The sequence below is a fragment of the Pseudoliparis swirei genome, chromosome 17 (genome assembly GCF_029220125.1).
Source record: "Pseudoliparis swirei isolate HS2019 ecotype Mariana Trench chromosome 17, NWPU_hadal_v1, whole genome shotgun sequence".
Lineage (NCBI taxonomy): Eukaryota > Metazoa > Chordata > Actinopteri > Perciformes > Liparidae > Pseudoliparis > Pseudoliparis swirei.
The window spans coordinates 12,385,162-12,404,053 of record NC_079404.1 but is presented as its reverse complement, the minus strand read 5'-3'; the positions used below and the strand labels follow the sequence as shown (position 1 = coordinate 12,404,053).

General features: G+C 42.0%; 2 protein-coding genes across 2 annotated transcripts in view; one reads left to right on the top strand and one right to left on the bottom strand.

Moving 5' to 3' along the window:
- The window catches only part of wdfy4 (WDFY family member 4), a 69,438-nt gene that overhangs the window by 49,334 nt on the left and 1,212 nt on the right, over nt 1-18,892 (top strand). The window lies entirely within an intron of this gene.
- Nucleotides 1,251-15,768, bottom strand: LOC130207662 (uncharacterized). Its single transcript, XM_056436356.1, has 2 exons — nt 15,541-15,768; nt 1,251-13,645 (listed from the first exon to the last, which is right to left on the bottom strand). The coding sequence occupies exon 2, from the start codon at nt 13,448-13,450 to the stop codon at nt 2,258-2,260; it is 11,193 nt and encodes a 3,730-aa protein (XP_056292331.1). The 5' UTR covers nt 13,451-13,645; nt 15,541-15,768; the 3' UTR covers nt 1,251-2,257.

The following is an 18,892-nucleotide window of genomic DNA, read 5'->3' as shown; positions in this document are numbered from 1 at the left end:
CTTCTTTTCTGTGTAATATGAAACAGTAAATGCTCTGTTCCCACTTAGAAACTCCCACTCACTCTCCCAGTACTCTCTCTCTCTCTCTCCCTCTCTCTCTGACTGTCTCTCCCTCCCTCTCTCCCCCTCTCTCTGACTGTCTCTCCCTCCCTCTCTCTCTCTTTCTCTGTGTGTCCTGCAAAACGTAGGAAATGTCATTTCCTGTGTTCCTGTGAAGAGTCTTGGACTGCAGCCCCAGACCCCAGAACTCTAAAGCGATGGTCAAGTCTTTGGTGGTTTGTGTGTGTGTGCATGCGTCTGTCACATTGTGTGTCATTTAAAAAAAAAACTATCCAGTAAAGCGCTGAACAAGCATTTCCATCACCCACATTACTCTCAAAGTCGAGGAGTAATCCTCATCTGACATCTCCCAATAAAGTGTACAGAGAGCAAATGCTATTGTCCATGTGTGTGTCTGCATGCCATGTATGTAGATATGTGCATGTGTGCATGTGTGCGTGTGCTGGGACCTCTCCCTGTCTGGCTGCTGGACAGAGTGGCATGGGCTTGTCTCTGGCTGTGGTCGTCAGCCTGTCCCAGTGGTATGGAGCCTGCTGCTTTATTGGGCAGGCTAAACTGCTGAGGCAGGGCTTCTGCTGGCGCTTCGAGCTCTGCCAAAGCCAAATGGAATTCCACAACAGATTTAACCCTTCAGGTTGCATTGTCTTAAAAAGCATTGATCCTGTGGAAAATAAACTGTCTGAGTTGATAAGGTGGTTTAATCTTTTTTGACCCTGACAGAATATATTGTTTTGGATAAAAGAAAGAAATATTGTCGATACAACGAAGTCGTCGTGCAAGTTTTATCTATTGAGTAAAAATGCCCACAAATATTTTGTCTTCGTAATTACATCTTTTACTTGGGGTTTCCCTCAAGTTTTCCTTTACATAAGTCTTTTAAATTCAAGTCTTGCTGTAGTGAAGGAGTCGCTCTCTTCTGCCCTGCAGTGGTCGAAGCAGGTTACTGCTTCTCCGGGGATTAACAATATTTTGAAGCAGAAATGTTCACCATAACCGTGTACATTTAATCTGAGTTGGTGAATCAAGGCCAATCAAATAAAAGACATTTTTATCCCATTATTTCCATCAGTGAATCCCATGGGTATACTAGGCAAAGACACACGTGTCATGAACAAAATGTTATTTTCTCTTTTTGTGTTAACTAACTCTCTAAGGACATATTATTGTGCTCTCTCAATAACAGTTTGTAATTGCCTTATGCACTCTTTTTAAGCACTAAAAAGACATTCAGACCCAGGGTACATTTTAACAAATCAGGATGGCAGTGGTAGTAATATTATATTGTTATTACAACCATATGGCTAGTTAAATGAAATCAACATGTAGAAGCAATCTTTTATATTTCCATTTTGTTTATTTATAGCCTTTACAATGGGATTTTGAAAAACAGTTATTGTGGTGAGAAATTATTCGGTTGATTGAAGTGTGTTTTTATTTCCTGCATTAATACAAGCCACTCTACTCTGTTTCACAGCACCACAGACATATTCTTCAAAAATTAACATTTGTATGAAACTAAACCTTAAAAACGGCTATAATCACATCACCTTTTTTTTTTATTACTTTGACACAGTGGTTGAATACACAAATTATTCTGTACACCATCTGCCGATATTTGATTGACGCTGTGGGTTTGACAATATTTCATGCATCACAAACTGCCAGAAGTAGGCTTTCCCCAGCGAGACAAAAATAATAAAAACTCAAGCAGACCTGCCTATGTTCATAGAAGAAACCAATGTTTCTTCAAACTACTCGACACTATTGACACACAGTTGCTGTTTTTTGTATGATAACATACTTCTAGCTTCAGGAGACAATGGTATACTGATCATTATAGACAATAAACATATCTTAGCTTCTCACATTCAAACATCAAATGGAATGGTGCATTTCTCTGTAACACAATAAATAGCTCAACTGTGATTCTCCAAAATCAACAGCAGCAATTTAACAGCATGTCATGGGGACTTTTTTAAAACTACAAACCAAAAACATGCTGAGACTATTTTCACTTGAAAAAAATAATTTACAAATACTTAAATATATACTTAAATAGACTTAAATTTTATGACCCATGATCGGGTATCCTTATGTTATCAAATACTTAGAAAGTAAAAGTTTCCAGTGTGTGTTCTCACCAGTCGGACATATCCATAAAGTCGTCCAGCTCACTCATGCTTATTATATCTCGGGGCTAACATTGTGAGAGGGCTGAGTTATCATTTTCACAAACTGTGCTTCCTGCAAGCTGGCTGTTTGTGTCACTCTCTGGGAACCACTCATTTGGTCCGTGTGTGTTGTAAACGGTGCTATATGTTTTGTCTTTGTCATTAACTGTGTCCATGTATGGAGTTTTCTCTGGACTGTAGCGATGCCCTTCGGATTTCTGTTCCATTTCATGGGCTGGATATCCGTAGCTCGGTTGTTCTTGGTGGAGAGGCAAAGGGGCTGATGACCTGTGGCCGGGCACAGAGGTGAACGTTTGAGCTTGGTAGTCTTGGGGATAGCTATGGTTGCCTTGATAAAGCACAAAGGGCGTGCCACCTGGTGAGGCCTGGGGCTGCTGTTGAAGCTTGACTTGCATTTGGGGTTGGAGCTGAGTTTTTGAGTATGTCTGCTGGGGCTGTAGTAGGGCGGTGCTCTGGCCAGACTGTCGCACATTCAACTGGACATACTTTCCTGTCTCTGGGTCAAAGAAAGTCTTTGTTTTCACTTGAACCGGCACATCCACCACAAAATACTGACCAGAGCCGAGGTCTTGCAGCACCTTACGCTGGGTCAGTGGGTAGGAATGGGGATAGCTTGACTCTACATGGTACTGTGTCACTGGAGCTGGGTGGTTGGCATGAAGCACAGTGGGAGAAGAGGGAACATGAGCAACTGTCTGAGGAGCAGCAGTCTGGGAAGCAGGGCCAGCAGCTTTAGGCGAGGCATCGGGGAGGGAAACAGGGTCAGTACCGTGAGGGGAAGCAACTGGGAGGGAGAAAGGACCAGTGGCTTGAGGGGAAGTGTAATAAGAGCTATGAGAAGATTGGTGCTCTGTCTGAGAAGACGGAAAGCTAGACCCCAATGTTGGAGCATGAGCAAGGGAGACGGGTGAGGAAAAATGAGGGCTAGCCACAGTCTGGCGGCTGGAGGAACGCAGCTCAATGGAGGAGGAGGAGGAGGAAGGAATACTGGAGCTAATTTTAAGAGATTTCTCAACTCCAGCATGGCTGTTGGTTCGGATTTTGGAACTCTCCTTCTTGACTCTACGAGTAGTCAACCTTTGCGCTCTGCGCAAGGCTTTATCACTCTTTGGGGGAACAGTTGGAGGCTTTCCCAAAGAACGGGAGACATCACTGCTGAAACTACAGGCTGATTCTGGCCTCTCGTTGTCATACAGGCCTCGTATATCTGCCATGTCTGCTGCACTAGTGGCAAAACTCTCCCCACCCTCTGACATATTGCTGAAGACAGAGCGAGAGTCGTCTTCTTCCAGGGCAAAGCTCCTCCTGGAGTAAGGCTTATATTGTGAGAGCAGGGCAGAGTAATCCTGTGATAAATATGCCGGCTGAAATGTGGACGACTCTTTGATTGCAGCAAGTCTGTTTAAGCCTGTGTCAGGATAGAGCTGAGTTCCAGCACTGCGTCTCACTATCTCTTGCTCATCCTGTTCTCTCTCTGAGCCCCTTTCCATAGGTGAACCCACTCGGAAATCTTCCCCAAAGTTCTTATGGAAGCGTGGTTTGACTGACTTGAAAGGGAAACCTCTGACGGTGTTATCCTTCACCCTGAACATTGAGGGCTTGCCTCCCAGAGCAGGAGATGAGGTGTTGGAGCGGGGCAGGGATGGAGCTGGGGATGCAGGAGCATGTGGCCTATGAGGCGTCGTGTGGGATCCTGAGTCCTCACTGGACCCAAGTCCTGATGGATTGTGTCTTTGTTGAGAAGGTAAAGGGGAGCATGGCGGTCTTTCCCTTGGTTTCCTCTGTGTATCGGTGGAGGTGATGGCATAGTACTGGAGAGCATCCGTAATCTCTGCTGCTTTTTTCTGCTCCCCCACCCGAGTGTCTCTCTCCTTTTCTATGTGATTTGCTAACTTCTCTTCATTTTCTTTTTCTTCCTTTCTCTTTTTAGCCCAGATCGCATCTTCTCTTTGATTTAGCATCAATTCTTGTGTTACTCTCTTTTCCTCCTCTTTGTGTGCTAATTGGCTCTCCTCAGTGTGTCTGTTCCTTTCGTCTTTTGTTTGAATTTCTTCTCTTTGTTTTATAATTGTTTTCTCTTGTTCAACAGCTCTACCTTCATCTTTCTCTCTCTGAGTTCTCATCCCTTTTACATTGTTATTTCTTTCTCCCCTCTGCTCTTCAATCTTCTGCTCCTGTTTGATCCTTTCCTTCACTGAAAAGTGAGCAGCTTTCTCCTCCTTCCCCTCCTCTCTCTGTTTTCTTTTCTTTTCCTCTTCAATGTCATGAAGTATCTTCTCCTCAAGCTGTTTAGCTCGCCTTTGCTCCTCAATCAGAGCAGCTCTCATCTGCTGCTCCTCTTGGGCAGCTCTCATCTGCTCCTTCTCTTGATTGGCTCTCCTGTGCTGCTCCTCTTGTGCAACTCTCTGCTGCTCCTCTTGTGCAACTCTCCTGTGCTGCTCCTCTTGTGCAACTCTCTGCTGCTCCTCTTCTGCAACTCTCTGCCGCTCCTCTTGTGCAACTCTCTGCTGCTCCTCTTGTGCAACTCTCTGCTGCTCCTCTTGTGCAACTCTCCTGTGCTGCTCCTCTTGTGCAACTCTCTGCTGCTCCTCTTGTGCAACTCTTTGCCGCTCCTCTTGTGCAACTCTCTGCCGCTCCTCTTGTGCAACTCTCTGCCGCTCCTCTTGTGCAACTCTCTGCCGCTCCTCTTGTGCAACTCTCTGCCGCTCCTCTTGTGCAACTCTTTGCTGCTCCTCTTGTGCAACTCTCTGCTGCTCCTCTTGTGCAGCTTTCTCAGCCTCTTGCTGTTTCACCCTCCTCCTCGCCTCAAGCTCTTGTATCCGCTCTTCCTCCTCTCTCAATGTTCCTCTACGACCCTCCTCAAACTTAATTCTCCTCTTCTCCTCATTTTTTTTCATTTTTCTTTCTTCTTCTCTTTGCTGTGCTCGCATCTCCTCTTCTTTTTGAGCGGTTTGTTTTTCTGCTGCTTTTCTTTCTGCTTCTCTCTGTTTTTCCCGCCTCTCTTTAATCTTCATAGCAATGGTCTCCCGCTCTCTTGCTCTCCTCTCCTCTTCTCTCTGAGCGGCTCTTCTCTCTTCCTTAGCCAGAGAGGCTCTATTTTCCTCCATCAAGTGTTTTACTCTTATGACTTCTGCTCTTTTCTCCTCTTCTATCCTAGAAGCTCGTCTTTCCTCCAACTGTTTTGCTATTCTCTGCTGTTGTGCTTTGGTTTCTTCATGCTGAGTTGCAAGCCTTTCTTGTCTCGTTCTTTCTGTTCTCTCAACCTTAACCGGTGCCTTTTCAGTCCTCTCATCTTTTCTCAGAGTTGCTGAGCACCCCTCCATCTCGTACACTTGACCCACAAGAGGAGCGGCGTCATCCAGTGGCTTTAGGTGCTGTGACACAGAAGTGCTTCTCGGCCGGTTCACTGCAGAAGATGAGGTTGCTGCTTGAGAGGGAGGCTTGTTTGGTTGATGTGCACTTTGTTCTACTTGATGAACTCTGTGGGCCTCCGTTCCAGATTCTTGTTCTTCACTTCCCTGGTTCTTAAGAGGAGTAGTTGGCGATGTGTTTCTTTCTTTGAGATGTTGCGCATGTTTTGCCCCTGTGTCTACAACACCTTCATTGGCTTTGGCGTCCAAAGGCATTTTCTCTTGTCTGTCTTTGTCTGCCAGTTTGAACATCCCCGTTCTTTGGTGTTCTTTCTCTGTTATGGGAAATACTAAGGGTTTGGGCTCTTTGTTCACTTTAGGGCTGACTTTTGTTTTATTTGGCAAAGGTTTATCTTTCACAGAGACGTCCTGTGGGTCAGCGGTGAACACTGGACGTCTGCTATGACGACTCTGTATTAGCGGAAAGAATCCCTCCTTTTTGTTGGGTGGGAATTCCTGAATTGTGTTTGCTTCGTCTTCTGAAACATTTACTTTTAACCTGGCATAGTCTGCAATTGCTGAAATGTCAGGGATTGTGGATACCCTTTCTTTGGGTATTGGTTTAACTTCAGGTTTTTCTTTACCCATATTGTCCTTTATTGCATTTGAATTTCTTGTGCTCTGTCTTTCCCTGGCTGATAAACTGTACTGATTCTCTATGTGATGTTTTCTAATATGATTGGCTTGACCTGCCTCTGTCTTCTCATTTGTATTACTCTGTCTCTCTGAGGGACCATAACTCGGTTTTGAAGCCAAGTTGCCATCTGTTTCTCTGTTTTTCCTCAAAGAACTTGATTCCACTGTTTTCCTTGTACTTTGATCCAGCATAAAGTCTTGATTGTTTCCTTCACAGCATAATTCATTGCTGAACGCTGCTTTGTTTGGTGTTAATCCTGGAAGTTCCTTTCCCGTTGAAACAAGCTCTGACATATCGCCAACATTTTTATGATTGTGTGATTCATTATTTGTCTCTGCTACCCCTTGCACTTGAAAGTAGTCTCCTACCATTGGTCGTATATTTGATTCATCCACTGACCTTCTGTTTTTATTTATGTCTTCAGACTTTGCATTTTCAGCTGGAGTAATCTCACTGTTTGCCTTTATGTTGTTCTGTTGATTGCACATTTGTTGGGAATCTGACAGTTTTTTCACATTGGACAAAACAGATTGAACTCCCAATGTGTCTTCCAAATCGTGTTTGATTTTATTCTCGCTGCTTCCTGAAATAGCGTCTTTGGTTCTGTCTTCATTGTTTAAGGAGTTCACTTTTCCTTCAAGACCAGATGATGCAACTTGTTTTTGTTCATCAGCAGCAGCTACATCACAAGGGACGAGGGCTACATGATGCTGTCCCACCATCTTAAGGTGGTTGTTATGAGTTACTGCTGGCACAACTCTGATGGCAATGCTGCCTATATGCACGCTATCATCCATTCGATCATCTCCTCCAATGTGTGTCTCTTTGTCCTGATGTTGTGGAAATACTTCATTGTCAGTTAAATGGTTAGGTGGACTGGTTTTATTGAATGACTTCGGTATTGTTGAGTCGCATCCCTTTCGTTCCGCTTGGGCTGCATTCTTGCCATCCATGTTCTTGCTTTTGGATGGATTGATGACAGTTGTAGGGTCTTCTTTAACTGATGGCTGGACTTCATGTTTTATCTGAGATTCAACATCAACTCTGTTTGGATTTGTGTAGCTGACTTCTGTATTCACCACTTTGGCCATACAGTTCTCATTGGTATGTGCTGTTTGCCTTTTCTGTAGATGTTTCTCTTCAGTCTTACTCTTTATTTTATCTTCCCTTCTGCTATTTTCCGAGATTTCTTTCAACGTTTCATTTGAGCAGTCTTTTGTTTTACTTGCTATTATGTCTTGTTTGAAGAGAAGGGGTTGAGTTTCAGCAAAATCTTTATTTTGAGTGAGTACAGCGACTGAGGGAGGCACATGTTTTTCAGCAAATGGTTCGTGAAGTTGTGGTCTAGTATTTATAGAAGAGCTCTCCAGCTGGTGATCAGTCCTTTTCACTGTGATGTTCTCAGACACATTGTTCTGTCTTGACTCTAGGGTTGGATTTTCTTGCACATTTTCAAGATGATTATTCATATCAACTCTAGTTTGATCTTCCTTCACTGGAGTGTTCTGTACTGTACTAACTTCCTCTGAATATGTATGTCCTTTACTTACTTCCAGACCTGAGCTGGGATGACATTTCTCTTGCTCTGAATTATTGCACTCTTTTACATTCATTTGTTCTTGGGTGCTGTTCTTCCTCTGACCATTGTCCATAGATCGTTTTCTTTCCCGCACAGTTACCATTATTCCTGTGATCTGCAAGATGTCATCATCCACTGGGGTCTTGTTCTGACCAAGGAAAAGATTTAGTGAAGGTGCTGAGTCCTCATGAACTGCTTCATGTTTACTATCAGCCTTCTCTGTTGCCATACACTCTGAGCTTGCTGCTTCGACCAGAGCAGTAGCTTGTGATGGATCCTCTTTCTTTTTGTTGAAATGGTCAGTCTTTACAGGAGGAGTGTCTTTAACTCCTTCCTTCTGTTTTCCGGAGATTTCTCCTGGATTTGCTTCCAGTTTGCCTTCCTTGTTCTTCAGTACTTCCTCTTTACTTTTTATTGTTGACTTAATTTCAGATGGATTTTCTTTTTTTCCATTTTCTATCAAGCCTTCATCTGTGCTCATTGTATAACTTCCCATCTTTTCTTCTCTGAGTGTTGTTGGCACATTGTCATTGCTCTTCATTGGTTCTTTGGGGACTTGTTTCAGTAACTGGTCTAGATGACGGGTGGTTGCTGCAGATCTAACAGGTATTGGAGCAGAGCTGGGATGTAAAGCATACTTGACTGTTTCTATCTGTATTCCTGAAGGCTCTATCTGGTGCTCTAGTGTCATATTACTGTGCATTGTGCTTTCATGCTTTTCAGGCCCTTCCTCTGATTGTGGCCTCTGTGTTATATGATTACTCTGACTACCTGCTAATTGCTTTGTAGAATGTTTGGATATAAACCCATCAGGTACAGCCAAACCCTTTTCTTTTATAGCAGAAATCTCTTTTTCAGCATGAGCTTTTATCTTGGAAGTCAGAATCTCTTGTTTGGCCTGAGCTTTCTCTTTACTGGACAATGCTCTGGGAGAGGTACCATGATATCTACCTAGACCTGCACTGTGCTCAGTTGACTTGAGGTTTCCTTCAGGGAGGGGCAGTTTAGCTGAATCAGAATCTCTGTGCTGTGAGATATCAGTGTGTTTCAAGGGGTCACATTTTTCAAACTTTTCAACACTATCGTCCTTCAATGTATCCCTAACAATATCCCTATCTGCTCTTCTATCTACATTTTTAGGTAAATGATTTTCATCAGATAATTTGAACTCTTTGGATAACTCACTGTAAACATACTGGCTTTCTGTCAACTCAGGGGGTTTATAGCTGCCTCCTTCTTCCTTATTTTCTGTGTTAGCTTTCTCAACGTTGCGAGCAGGACTAGAACTTTCTTTTGATTTCTCGTTATTTGTTGTCTTAACTGTATCAACAGATTCAGCTGGTGTTTCATTGGCATTATTTGAAGAAACATTTCCTGCGGCTGACACTTTGTTTCTGTTTGCAGAAGTTGCATCAATAAAACCGTATTTCTCTCGAATATGCTCATACTCGTTAAACCCTCTATTAGCTTGATCTAAATACTGCCCGCTGATAACAACTATGTCTTCCCTTTGTTGATGCATTTGGGTTGCCTGGTCCTGATCTTTGTTTTCTTCATTCGTATTTATATCTAACTTTAAAAGAAGATCTGTTTTAATCCCATCTTCCTTTCCATGAACTATATTTCTGACCTTTTCTTTTTGCTCTCCACTCATTTTCTCCTTTATTTTAGCCAATTCTGCTTTAGCTTTAGCCAACTCTGTCTTAACTTTCTCAACTTTATCTGGCTCACTTTTGATCTGTTGTGTCACTATTAGTTTTGCTGCATATTCAGCCGACTTTTCTTGCATGTTCTTTGTTTTTGTTAGCTCTGCTTTGGTTTGTTCCAGCTTTGCCTGCTCTGCCTTTCTCTCTTTGGCTTTACTTATCTGTGTTTTAGGTTGGTGTGCATTTGATCGACTCACTTGAACTTCTTCCTCAGCTTTCTCTTGTTTAACATCCTCAACTAGAATGTTGTTTGCTTTGACCTTTTCTGCTTCAACTACCTTCGTCTTTTCTTGTTCTTTAGCTGGTTGCTCTTGTGTCTCCTCTAGTTTTACTTTTTTAAATCTAGTTTGAGCCGCCTGTTCGGTCTTTGCAGGTTCAGTTCTTATGTGCTCTTCTTTTAGCCTCTCAGCTTCAGCTTTGTTTACTTCGACCTGCTCACCCCGGTCTCCTCTCAAGTGCTCGGCTCCTACTTCCTCTTTAATATTTCTAGGCTCCTTTGGTACCTTCTGTACTCTTGTTTGGTCCGGTTCTTTGAATTCCTCTGGTTGTTTTTCTGTGGGCTGTTCTGTCCGTTCCTTTTTTCTCTTCTCTTCTTCAATATCTTCTGCTTCACCCTGGTTTACTGTCTCGTGCTCTGTTAGTTCTGCTTGGACCGGATCTCCTTTGACTTTCTCTGAACCAGTTTGCCCTGCTAAAATTAACCTAGACGTCTCTACTTTAGGCTGCTCCACTTGAGCCCAGTGCTGAGCCTTTGCCAGCGCCGCTTGGGCGTGCTGTGCTTTTATTTGTTCTGCCATGGCCTGTTCAGTCCTAACCTCAACAAACTGTCTGTCTTTTATCTGGTTTGCCATCGTGGGGGCTGAGGCATTCTCAGGGTTTGATAATGATTTTTTCAGCATATTATGTTCAAGCTGTGGATTAGCTTCTATTGGCTGGAGATCTTGCATTTCATAAACCTTTGGAATCGGCGTATATTGATTTCTCTGGCCATTTTCTTGCGAGACCATACTTTTATCTTTATTAGAATACAATGTGTGTTGGTTTCTGTATTCTTGCTCAGGATATTTGTTATACCTCTGTGTCAAATAATTATGCTTCATTTCATCTTCCTTCATGTTTCCGTTATACTTTTGAGGTATATATTTGTTATTTAAAGTTCCTGGTTGCTGTTGTCCACAATATGCAGGTTTTTCAATAGTATCATTACTAAATGGTGCATTTTGTGGCAGTTGGTTTGAAATATTAGTATTGATGAACTCAGCCTTTTTATGATAATTCTTACTAACACCAAAACTCTCTCTAAACTCTATTTTCTCAAATTCTTTATTTATACGTTGCAGATTTTTTCCTCTATATTTGTTGCTTGGTGGATTTGCTTCCTCCTTTACTGCGTCTGCTCTTTGTTGATCCTGTGCATGTTGGTCTTTTTCCATTGAAGCAGGTATCTCTTGTTTCCATGGAGAGATGGCTTTCAGACTGAGATTTACTGTGCCTTCGCTGTTTGTTTGTCTCCAGCTATCCTGTGAGGACACATTACTGTAATCATGTTTGTTTTCTTTGTGTTTCTGGTATCTATCCACTTGTTTGAAGTCCCTTCCCACTGTTTCATTAAAATGTTGTTCAGCCTTATTTGCCTCACTTAAAAAATATTCTCTTTGTTGATTGTTGTCAGCATTTAGTCTTGGTATTTCTGTCGCTGTATAAGATAGGTTGCACCTGGATGGATCTCCTCCAAGAGTATCTACATTATTGAGCATGCCTTGCTTATAGGGAGTATATGAGTCTTCATGGAGATTCTTTCCATTAGCGGGTTGATAACTGACATAATTTTCAGGTATGAAGCCAGTGAATCCAGATTGATGAACAATCTCACTTGGCCTCTGATCTCCTTGGTAATCACTTGGCGTATATTCTGAATATAGACCTGTATGTGCAGGTTGAGAATTTGGTGTTGTAAACAATCCAGGGCTGTTATACAGGTTTATGTATTGATGTGAGGCAGCATTTGTCCTGCTGGATTCCTCTACCCGGAGAAGTTGTGAGTCTGGATCTGGAAAGTCAGGGATGTCTATCACAGTGTCTCTAGGCTCTTGGGTAGGGTACCGTTTGTTCTTCTCCAATGTCTCCAATTCTTTAAATTTGGTTGGGCTGTAGGTGCTTTTTACTCTTTTACGGTTGTCTTTGAGATTGAAGAGTAGACTCGTGGCTCTGGATTTGTAGCTGGACATCCTAACATCAGGAGTGGCTCCCCTGCTTTCTGCTCTCACTGGAGGATGCTCCATAGGTTGAGGGGAAATTGCAGAGTGCCGGTCCTCTGATGTCTCTTCTTCTTGTTGTGCATGGACTAAAGGTGTGAGCAGCTGGCTGATGTTGAAGGGAGTCGCGCTTGTGTTACTGCTGACAGCATTTGATGCCACTATTTTTGCATTGTTGCATAAAGGATTTAAATTAGTATTGCTACAAAGCACTCCTTGTTGATTTGCTGTTGTCCCTGTTGCGATATTTTGCTCGGTCATCATTTTAATTTTTTGCTGAAGGGCTTTGACGGAGCTGATGGTGTCCTGAACACGTCGAGACATCTCGCTGGTCGGTGATGCAGTTGATGGCCGTGACAATGGAAAGCCTTTAGTTCCCAGGCACTGCATCCGACTCCTGTTGGGGTAATGACCCGCAAACTCTGACTCACAGCGTTTCTCAACGGCCGAAGCTTTCTGCAGTATTGTGGATGTTGAGGTGGCGCGTGGAATAGTGGGAGGAACCACAGGCGCCACGGTATTTCTTGGGTGCTTGACGACCCTCTCATCAAACCGATAAGGACCCTGTGGTTGGGCATCCAGTGAAAGCTCCCTGTACATTGGTGTCTCATACCATTTAGGGAACTCTGAACAGTGCATAAACCCTGAGAATTCAGCTTGTTGGAAGGGAAACCTGTTGTGGTCCCTCCATACCTTAAAGGGACTAAATTCACTGTGCACAAAGAAGTTAGAGTTACAGTTGAACTGCTCAGACATGCTGTGTTTACTGTGGGAAGATCTCATAAAAGAGGATGCAGAATTCATGTGAGCCACTCCGGCTATGTCAGAGGAGTAGAAGTTGGTGTCGGGGGATGAGAACGGGCCAGCTGACGGGAAATGACCACTGTTAAAGTTTTGCTGGTACGGTGTAGAGAATTCAGAAAGTTCCCTTTGGATACTCATCAGAGCTGATTTGTCCCAGTTTGTCTCATCATTCCACTCTCTGAGTTTGCCATCCATCCCAGCTCCATCCCAATGTCCCTCAGAGTTAAAAGCTCTGATCAGAGAAGAAACTCTGGAGCGGCTTCTGCGTTGCTGTGTACTCAACTCAGTGGTTCCATTGCCGAGGAAGGAAAACTGTTCTTCCTCCAGAGACTCTTGGAGTTGAGAGGTTTCCACAAAGGAGTGTGGGAATGTGGCAGAAACCCTCCCTTGTGTCCTTTCTCCATAAACCTCCCACTGTGGATCTCTCTGAATCTCCGCCTCACACATTCTGCCATGGATCCAGTCCTGACCATACTGCTGCATCCTGAGGTCGAAGCTCCCATGTGCAGCGCTCTCAAGTTCCTCCCTCTCTTTGTCCTCTCTGTCTCTGTCCTGGCCACTCTGACTAAAGGCCAGCTGTCTGTCTCTCTGGGTGCAGGGAGAAGACGAACAGAGGTCTGAGTCATTATAAACCGCCTCGTCTCCAATGCAGAGACTCCTGAATGCTCTATCTGTCAGGTTGCTGACCTCACGGTCAGTCTCATCCAGATAGGACCCACCACTTGAGGTGTCGCTGTAGCCTCCATCGCTGTGCTTTTCAAGGCCGCCACTCCTACGGCCTGAGCGGCGCTTCTCAACTGAAGTCATAATAAAGGATCGTCAGCAAAGAGCTCTGTCCTCATTGGTTCAGTCATAGACCTCAAAATGATACACCATGCCTGTTGCCGGAGCTACAGGAGCCAGAGTGTGGGTCAGGATTTTCTAGTATTTCTCTAGTAGCTCCTAAGGCATTGTGCCTTTTAGTTGGCCTTCATCCAAAACAAGAAGGAATTTGTTCTTTTCCTACAGGAGAAAAGAAAGCAGAATTAGCCTTGTCCTGGACATTAACTCAAATCTTAAGTCATCTTTAAAAAAAAAGAGTTTTATCATAGTGTTTGCATGATTTGTGTGATGCATTTCAACCTTGATTCAAAGCTTGAGACCATTTTAAAAGCCGTAACCTGTTTGTTGTGGTGCTTATTTGATGATAGCTGGTCTTCATAAGAAGCTTTTTCCCTTTGCATTAAGCAGCAATGTACTGTATGTGGTTCTCAAAACAGCCCTGCAAATCCTTCTACTCTATCACGATGACCTTCAGAGACATGTTGTGAATAAAACTATACCGTTGCTAGGCACAGTAAAGACAGCCTCATGTGAGTTATTTTGGGAAAGCAGGACACATCCGTACAAACTTAGATTGGGCACTGATACAGAAGCATAGATTTCTTTTGTATGGGATTTTTTACCACTTTTGGATTAAATGTTTGATATCGATGGTGGTTTTACAATAATCAGAGATTGTGACTTACTAAGTTAGTTATATGAGTTAGACCATCAAGTTAGACTACTTTCAAGCTGTTTCTTTTTGGGTGTAAGAGTAAATACAAATTGTTCGGAGCAGTCGTCTGTGAGCTCACAGTGAACTAATATTGGACCTTTGGCTTTACAAGCAGGTTAGAATATCCTTCAATAGAAGAGCTGCTAAATGTAGAGGTAACATTTGTTATCCGAAATGTTTCAATGTTGAATGCTGTTTAAAAAAATAAAAAAAGAACATTTGTGTTCTCTGATCTGTAAATCTGAGTGAGTGCTGCCACCTATTTGTATGTGTTGATGCAAGAGCTTCTCCTCGCCGTTTGACTGACACATTGCCAATTAGCTGGTATGTATTGCTTTTGTAGAGCCCTCAAAACTGTACTTATGATAAACTGGATTTAAAATGCATAAATGATATGATGTAGATTTGAACATAATTAAAAAATAAGCCACATGTTTAAAACCAATGCTCAACATCTCAGTGATAAAATCATGTTTTCCTTCCACACTAGGACCTTCTATAGCCTTGTTATTCTTCTGTTTTACTTTGCTTATAAAACAAAATGTTTGCACATTTAGATGCAACAAGGTAATTTCATGGGTATGTTGTGGTTACATTAACTGCAGCTGCCAGGCAGCCGTCACCTTGCTCAGAATATCCGGTAGTTCATTAAGATCATCTGACCTGGAGGTCATCCATCTTATATGCATCCACAGAACAACTTCACAGCTTTTTTGATCAAATAAAATTTCATGCAACACCTTTCATTTAAAGCATAAAACAACCACTCTTAAGCAAACGCATTTTTTGTTTATAGTCACTTTAAGTATATTCTTTCAATTCATTATAAGCATTGACAAGAAGTGGAGGACACAAAGACTCTTTACATGTCTCTTTATCTCTACCCAAAAGAATCTGCAAATAACCGAAATGTATAGCATTAAAAAAATCATGCACAGTTGTGGTACTGATTCTCGCTTGTGGCAGGATATTTTTGTCCAGTGGCGGGCCTCCCGCTCTAAAACCTGACACCAAAGAGGCCTCACTCACTTTCACAGGGTCTGTCGTCTAAATGAAGACTGAGCCGCAGCAAATCTGTCAAATCTGACAACAGAAAGGAGATGACTAAATTAGCAGTCAGTGGAATCGAATAAAGTTCAGTCAGTCAAAACCTTTCGTCAGTGAATGTGAATTCTCTAGGAGATTTTGTATGTGTTCATTTATTTATCTGCACAAAAAATTAAATTCAATTAAGATGACAGTACATGCATGTGCTGTGGAAGGTTGAGTTTGACCTTTTCTCAGAGGCTTAATATATATAATTGTTTTAATGTTCCCTCCTTCAACACAAACAACAACATAGAGTAAGCTCTTGTCTTACCTTCCAGTTTTATAGTCCATAATTTGTACCCTATCGTAAACTCGTCAACAGGCTTGATGATCTGATCCTGCCCTCTCACCTCACACACGATTTCTAATAACAACAATCCAAAGCAAAAACCTCTGTAGTCCACAGTCAGTTCTTTGAGCATCTGACCCAAGGCAGGCAGCGGGACCCGGGGCTGGAGACCAGACAAAAATAGCAAAGTTGTCCCAGAGAGAGTGTCCACCACGAGGGGACAGAATGAGGGCTTGGGCTAGCATGCGGATCTGTGGCGTCCTTTGGTGTCGAGTGTCAGACGGATGAAACAAACAGCGTCTCAACTATTTATACATTTGGACAGCTAACTGTCGGCTATTGGCAGCTAGTGCTAACCGTCACAAGTTGGAAAGTGTTACAACTGGCTGAGGTCATGGGGTCTAAACAGTAGACATTTTAATTTTGTTGTGTTATTATTGAGATTGTCGGCGGGTAGGGAGGGCACTGCAGTTTGGGTGCTGCTCTGGGAGATATAAATAACGAATTTGCCTCGCACTTGAGAGCCACCTTCTCTGTGGAACAGAACTGACGAGTACTATGTGGAGTGTTAACAAGTGGCTCCTGTTCATCACCCAGCTGCTATCATCACTTTAGCATTAAATGAAGCTTTCTGTTGATTACATGACCAGGGCAGATTTATCTATTAATTTCCTTTGAAAGAAGTTTTTCATTTCAAGGTGCTTATCTGAGAGGTTCATTTCAACATGAGTTTAACACTCACTTATTATAGTTCTTTAATTATGGGATTCTTATATAAGCTGCCTGGCTACAGCCTCACTAGCCCCAGGAGAAAAGGCCATAAGGCAGAGGAAGGGGAGGAACTGGACTCCCCCTCTTCCAACCCACTGCTATAATAGGAGATTGCTGGAGCAGATAGTTTCCTGGGATCCTTGGCCGGCCTGGCAGTATGATGGACACACACACATGGGCCTTAATGGAGTCCCACTCCTCCGTACACCCACACCAACGCACAAATACGCACAGATGGTTTTGCATACAGCTCACTAAATTTAGGGAAAGGCTGAAGTAATCCCTTTTGAACTAATCTCTTTCCTCCCCTTCAAACAACCTCCAACTCTACCCACATGGAAATCTCATCCACTTTTTGGAAATCTCATCCACTTTTTTTTCACTCCACACTGGACTCTTGTCAATCAATAATGTGCATGATATTTGGTAAACAAACAAAAAAGATTTGCACAAATAATTTCCAAGAAGTAAGTGCGCAACGGCTTTTAGTTTTTTGTTGTTGTTTGTTTGTTTTAAAACTGGTGTTTGGTTACAGCAAAAAAAGTGAGAAACTGCACGTACTGGAACCTCACGGAAACAACGCCTGCTAAAGCGCCCAGTCCTCCTCCAACTCCTCCTCCTCCTACTCTGATGTCATTCAAATTAAGATCATTTAAAGCAGTTTAGCATATTTGCTGAAGTTTATGTGAAAACTTGCAGGATTTGTGCCCTTTTTGAGTTATATCCACATGAAATGGAATAGAATTTACTGGAGGAAAATAATCTCAAATCTTTGGAATCCTTTAGAAAGTATGTTGACTTCACAATTGTGCCAAAAGGTTACATATTTGTATAGTTCTTGAAGATATGTTATTGTTTTATTGAGTTTTACTCCAAACAAGTCATTGAAACAAAATCCTACAAAATGAAATCAAGACTGTACCACAACAGGAGTGTCACGGCATGAAATAAACAAAACCACTGCACTTAACAAAGACGAATGCTTTAGTTTTTATTTTGGCAAAATTAGGTTGAAAAATATATATTTATAACATTAGACGATATTGGATGAACATAAAAATCTCAATACTTAAACTTTCACTCAATACAAACAATACATACATATGGGAGTCAAGTATGAGTCCGAGAGAGCACTGCTGTAAGAAATAACTAATCATAGAACTTTAAATTAGAAATTCAAAAATGTGATTAAAATGTTTGCTTGGTATACAGATTTGATTCGGTTATTTTCGGAATCTTAATTTTGGACCAATCCAGCGGCTGTAATGATTTTTGTCTTTTATTCAAGTAAAGAAGCTTTAATTTGCCACTTGTTTGTCTATATAGGAAGGATAGTATATGAACATTGTTATTCAGAGAATATATTGTTTAGTTTAGTATTGAATCGAGAAAACAAATACAAATAGGTTCCATTCAGACAAAAAGAAAAACAATATCAATGAAAAACATTATCAATATTACAGACATCAAGCGAGCTACAGGCCAGGCTGACGTCACAGGCTTAATTAATCAAGAAGAGGAATTAATAAAGATGTATGAACATACTTTGAATGGTTTGATTTGCACTCTATTTATATTTGAACTTGAGAGCCACACATACAGTTGAGTTATGTTTAATCTGTATTTGTGCAAATAGTTTTCATTCATCCACAAATTGTCATGCACAGCGACAGAACTCCTCTCAGATTTGAAAGTTAAATCTAAATGTTGTTGCATGCAAATGTTTGTATAAATGTATTCCGAATGTTTTTACATAAAGTAAATTTTTACATATTCACATATTTGAATGTATTCAGACAACATTTTCTTCACACCTACAATACTGTTGACTATTTGATTCAATACATTTCATCCATGAGAAAATCAGCTTCACAGATCAGCCATCATTTGCAACTTGCTGCTATATCATCTTGTTTTGCTACTTACTTTTGGGACTTTGACACTCAGCACTTGTTCAACAAAATTTCTTGGATTAGTAAAATATAATTTACACAAACGTCCTTCAGCAAAATCCTGTTCTCACTGAGGTTTGACGTCAGGGCTGTTTCCTGCTCTCTACATCCCTCTAGCGGACAAACTAAGAACAGGCGTCTAGTTGCATTCGCTCTGTAATGTTTTCATACATCTTTCTGTTTGCATAGTGCGATTCTTCAACTTTGCTTCAACATAGTTGATCGTGAAGCTCCTAAGGAATGTACGCATTGATCACAAGTGCTGAGGATGCTCTTCCCCGTGCTGAGTAAGGAGGAGCGGAGCTGTGGTTATGTGGCAGACAGCAGAGAGGCGCATTACTTGCTGCATTAAGATATGCTTTGTTTGTATTATCTCCATTCTGAAATGAGCTTAATTCATCCTAATTGATTGGGTTATTGATCAGATCTGTTGCAAGAATGAAAAGCAAATATGATACTCGAGTGGAGTGATTTTGGCCCTCCAGCGGACCGGCCCTGAACCCACTTTATGTCTGATAAAGGTGTTGCACCCAATGTCAGGCAACATAATTGTATGTGTGTGCCAGTCTTCCTTACGCTCTCTGTGTGCCTTATATTGTCTGGATGAGTGC

Coding starts and splice junctions, on each gene's coding strand:
- LOC130207662 (XM_056436356.1), bottom strand. CDS start 13,450: ATGACTTCAGTTGAGAAGCGCCGCTCAGGCCGTAGGAGTGGCGGCCTT.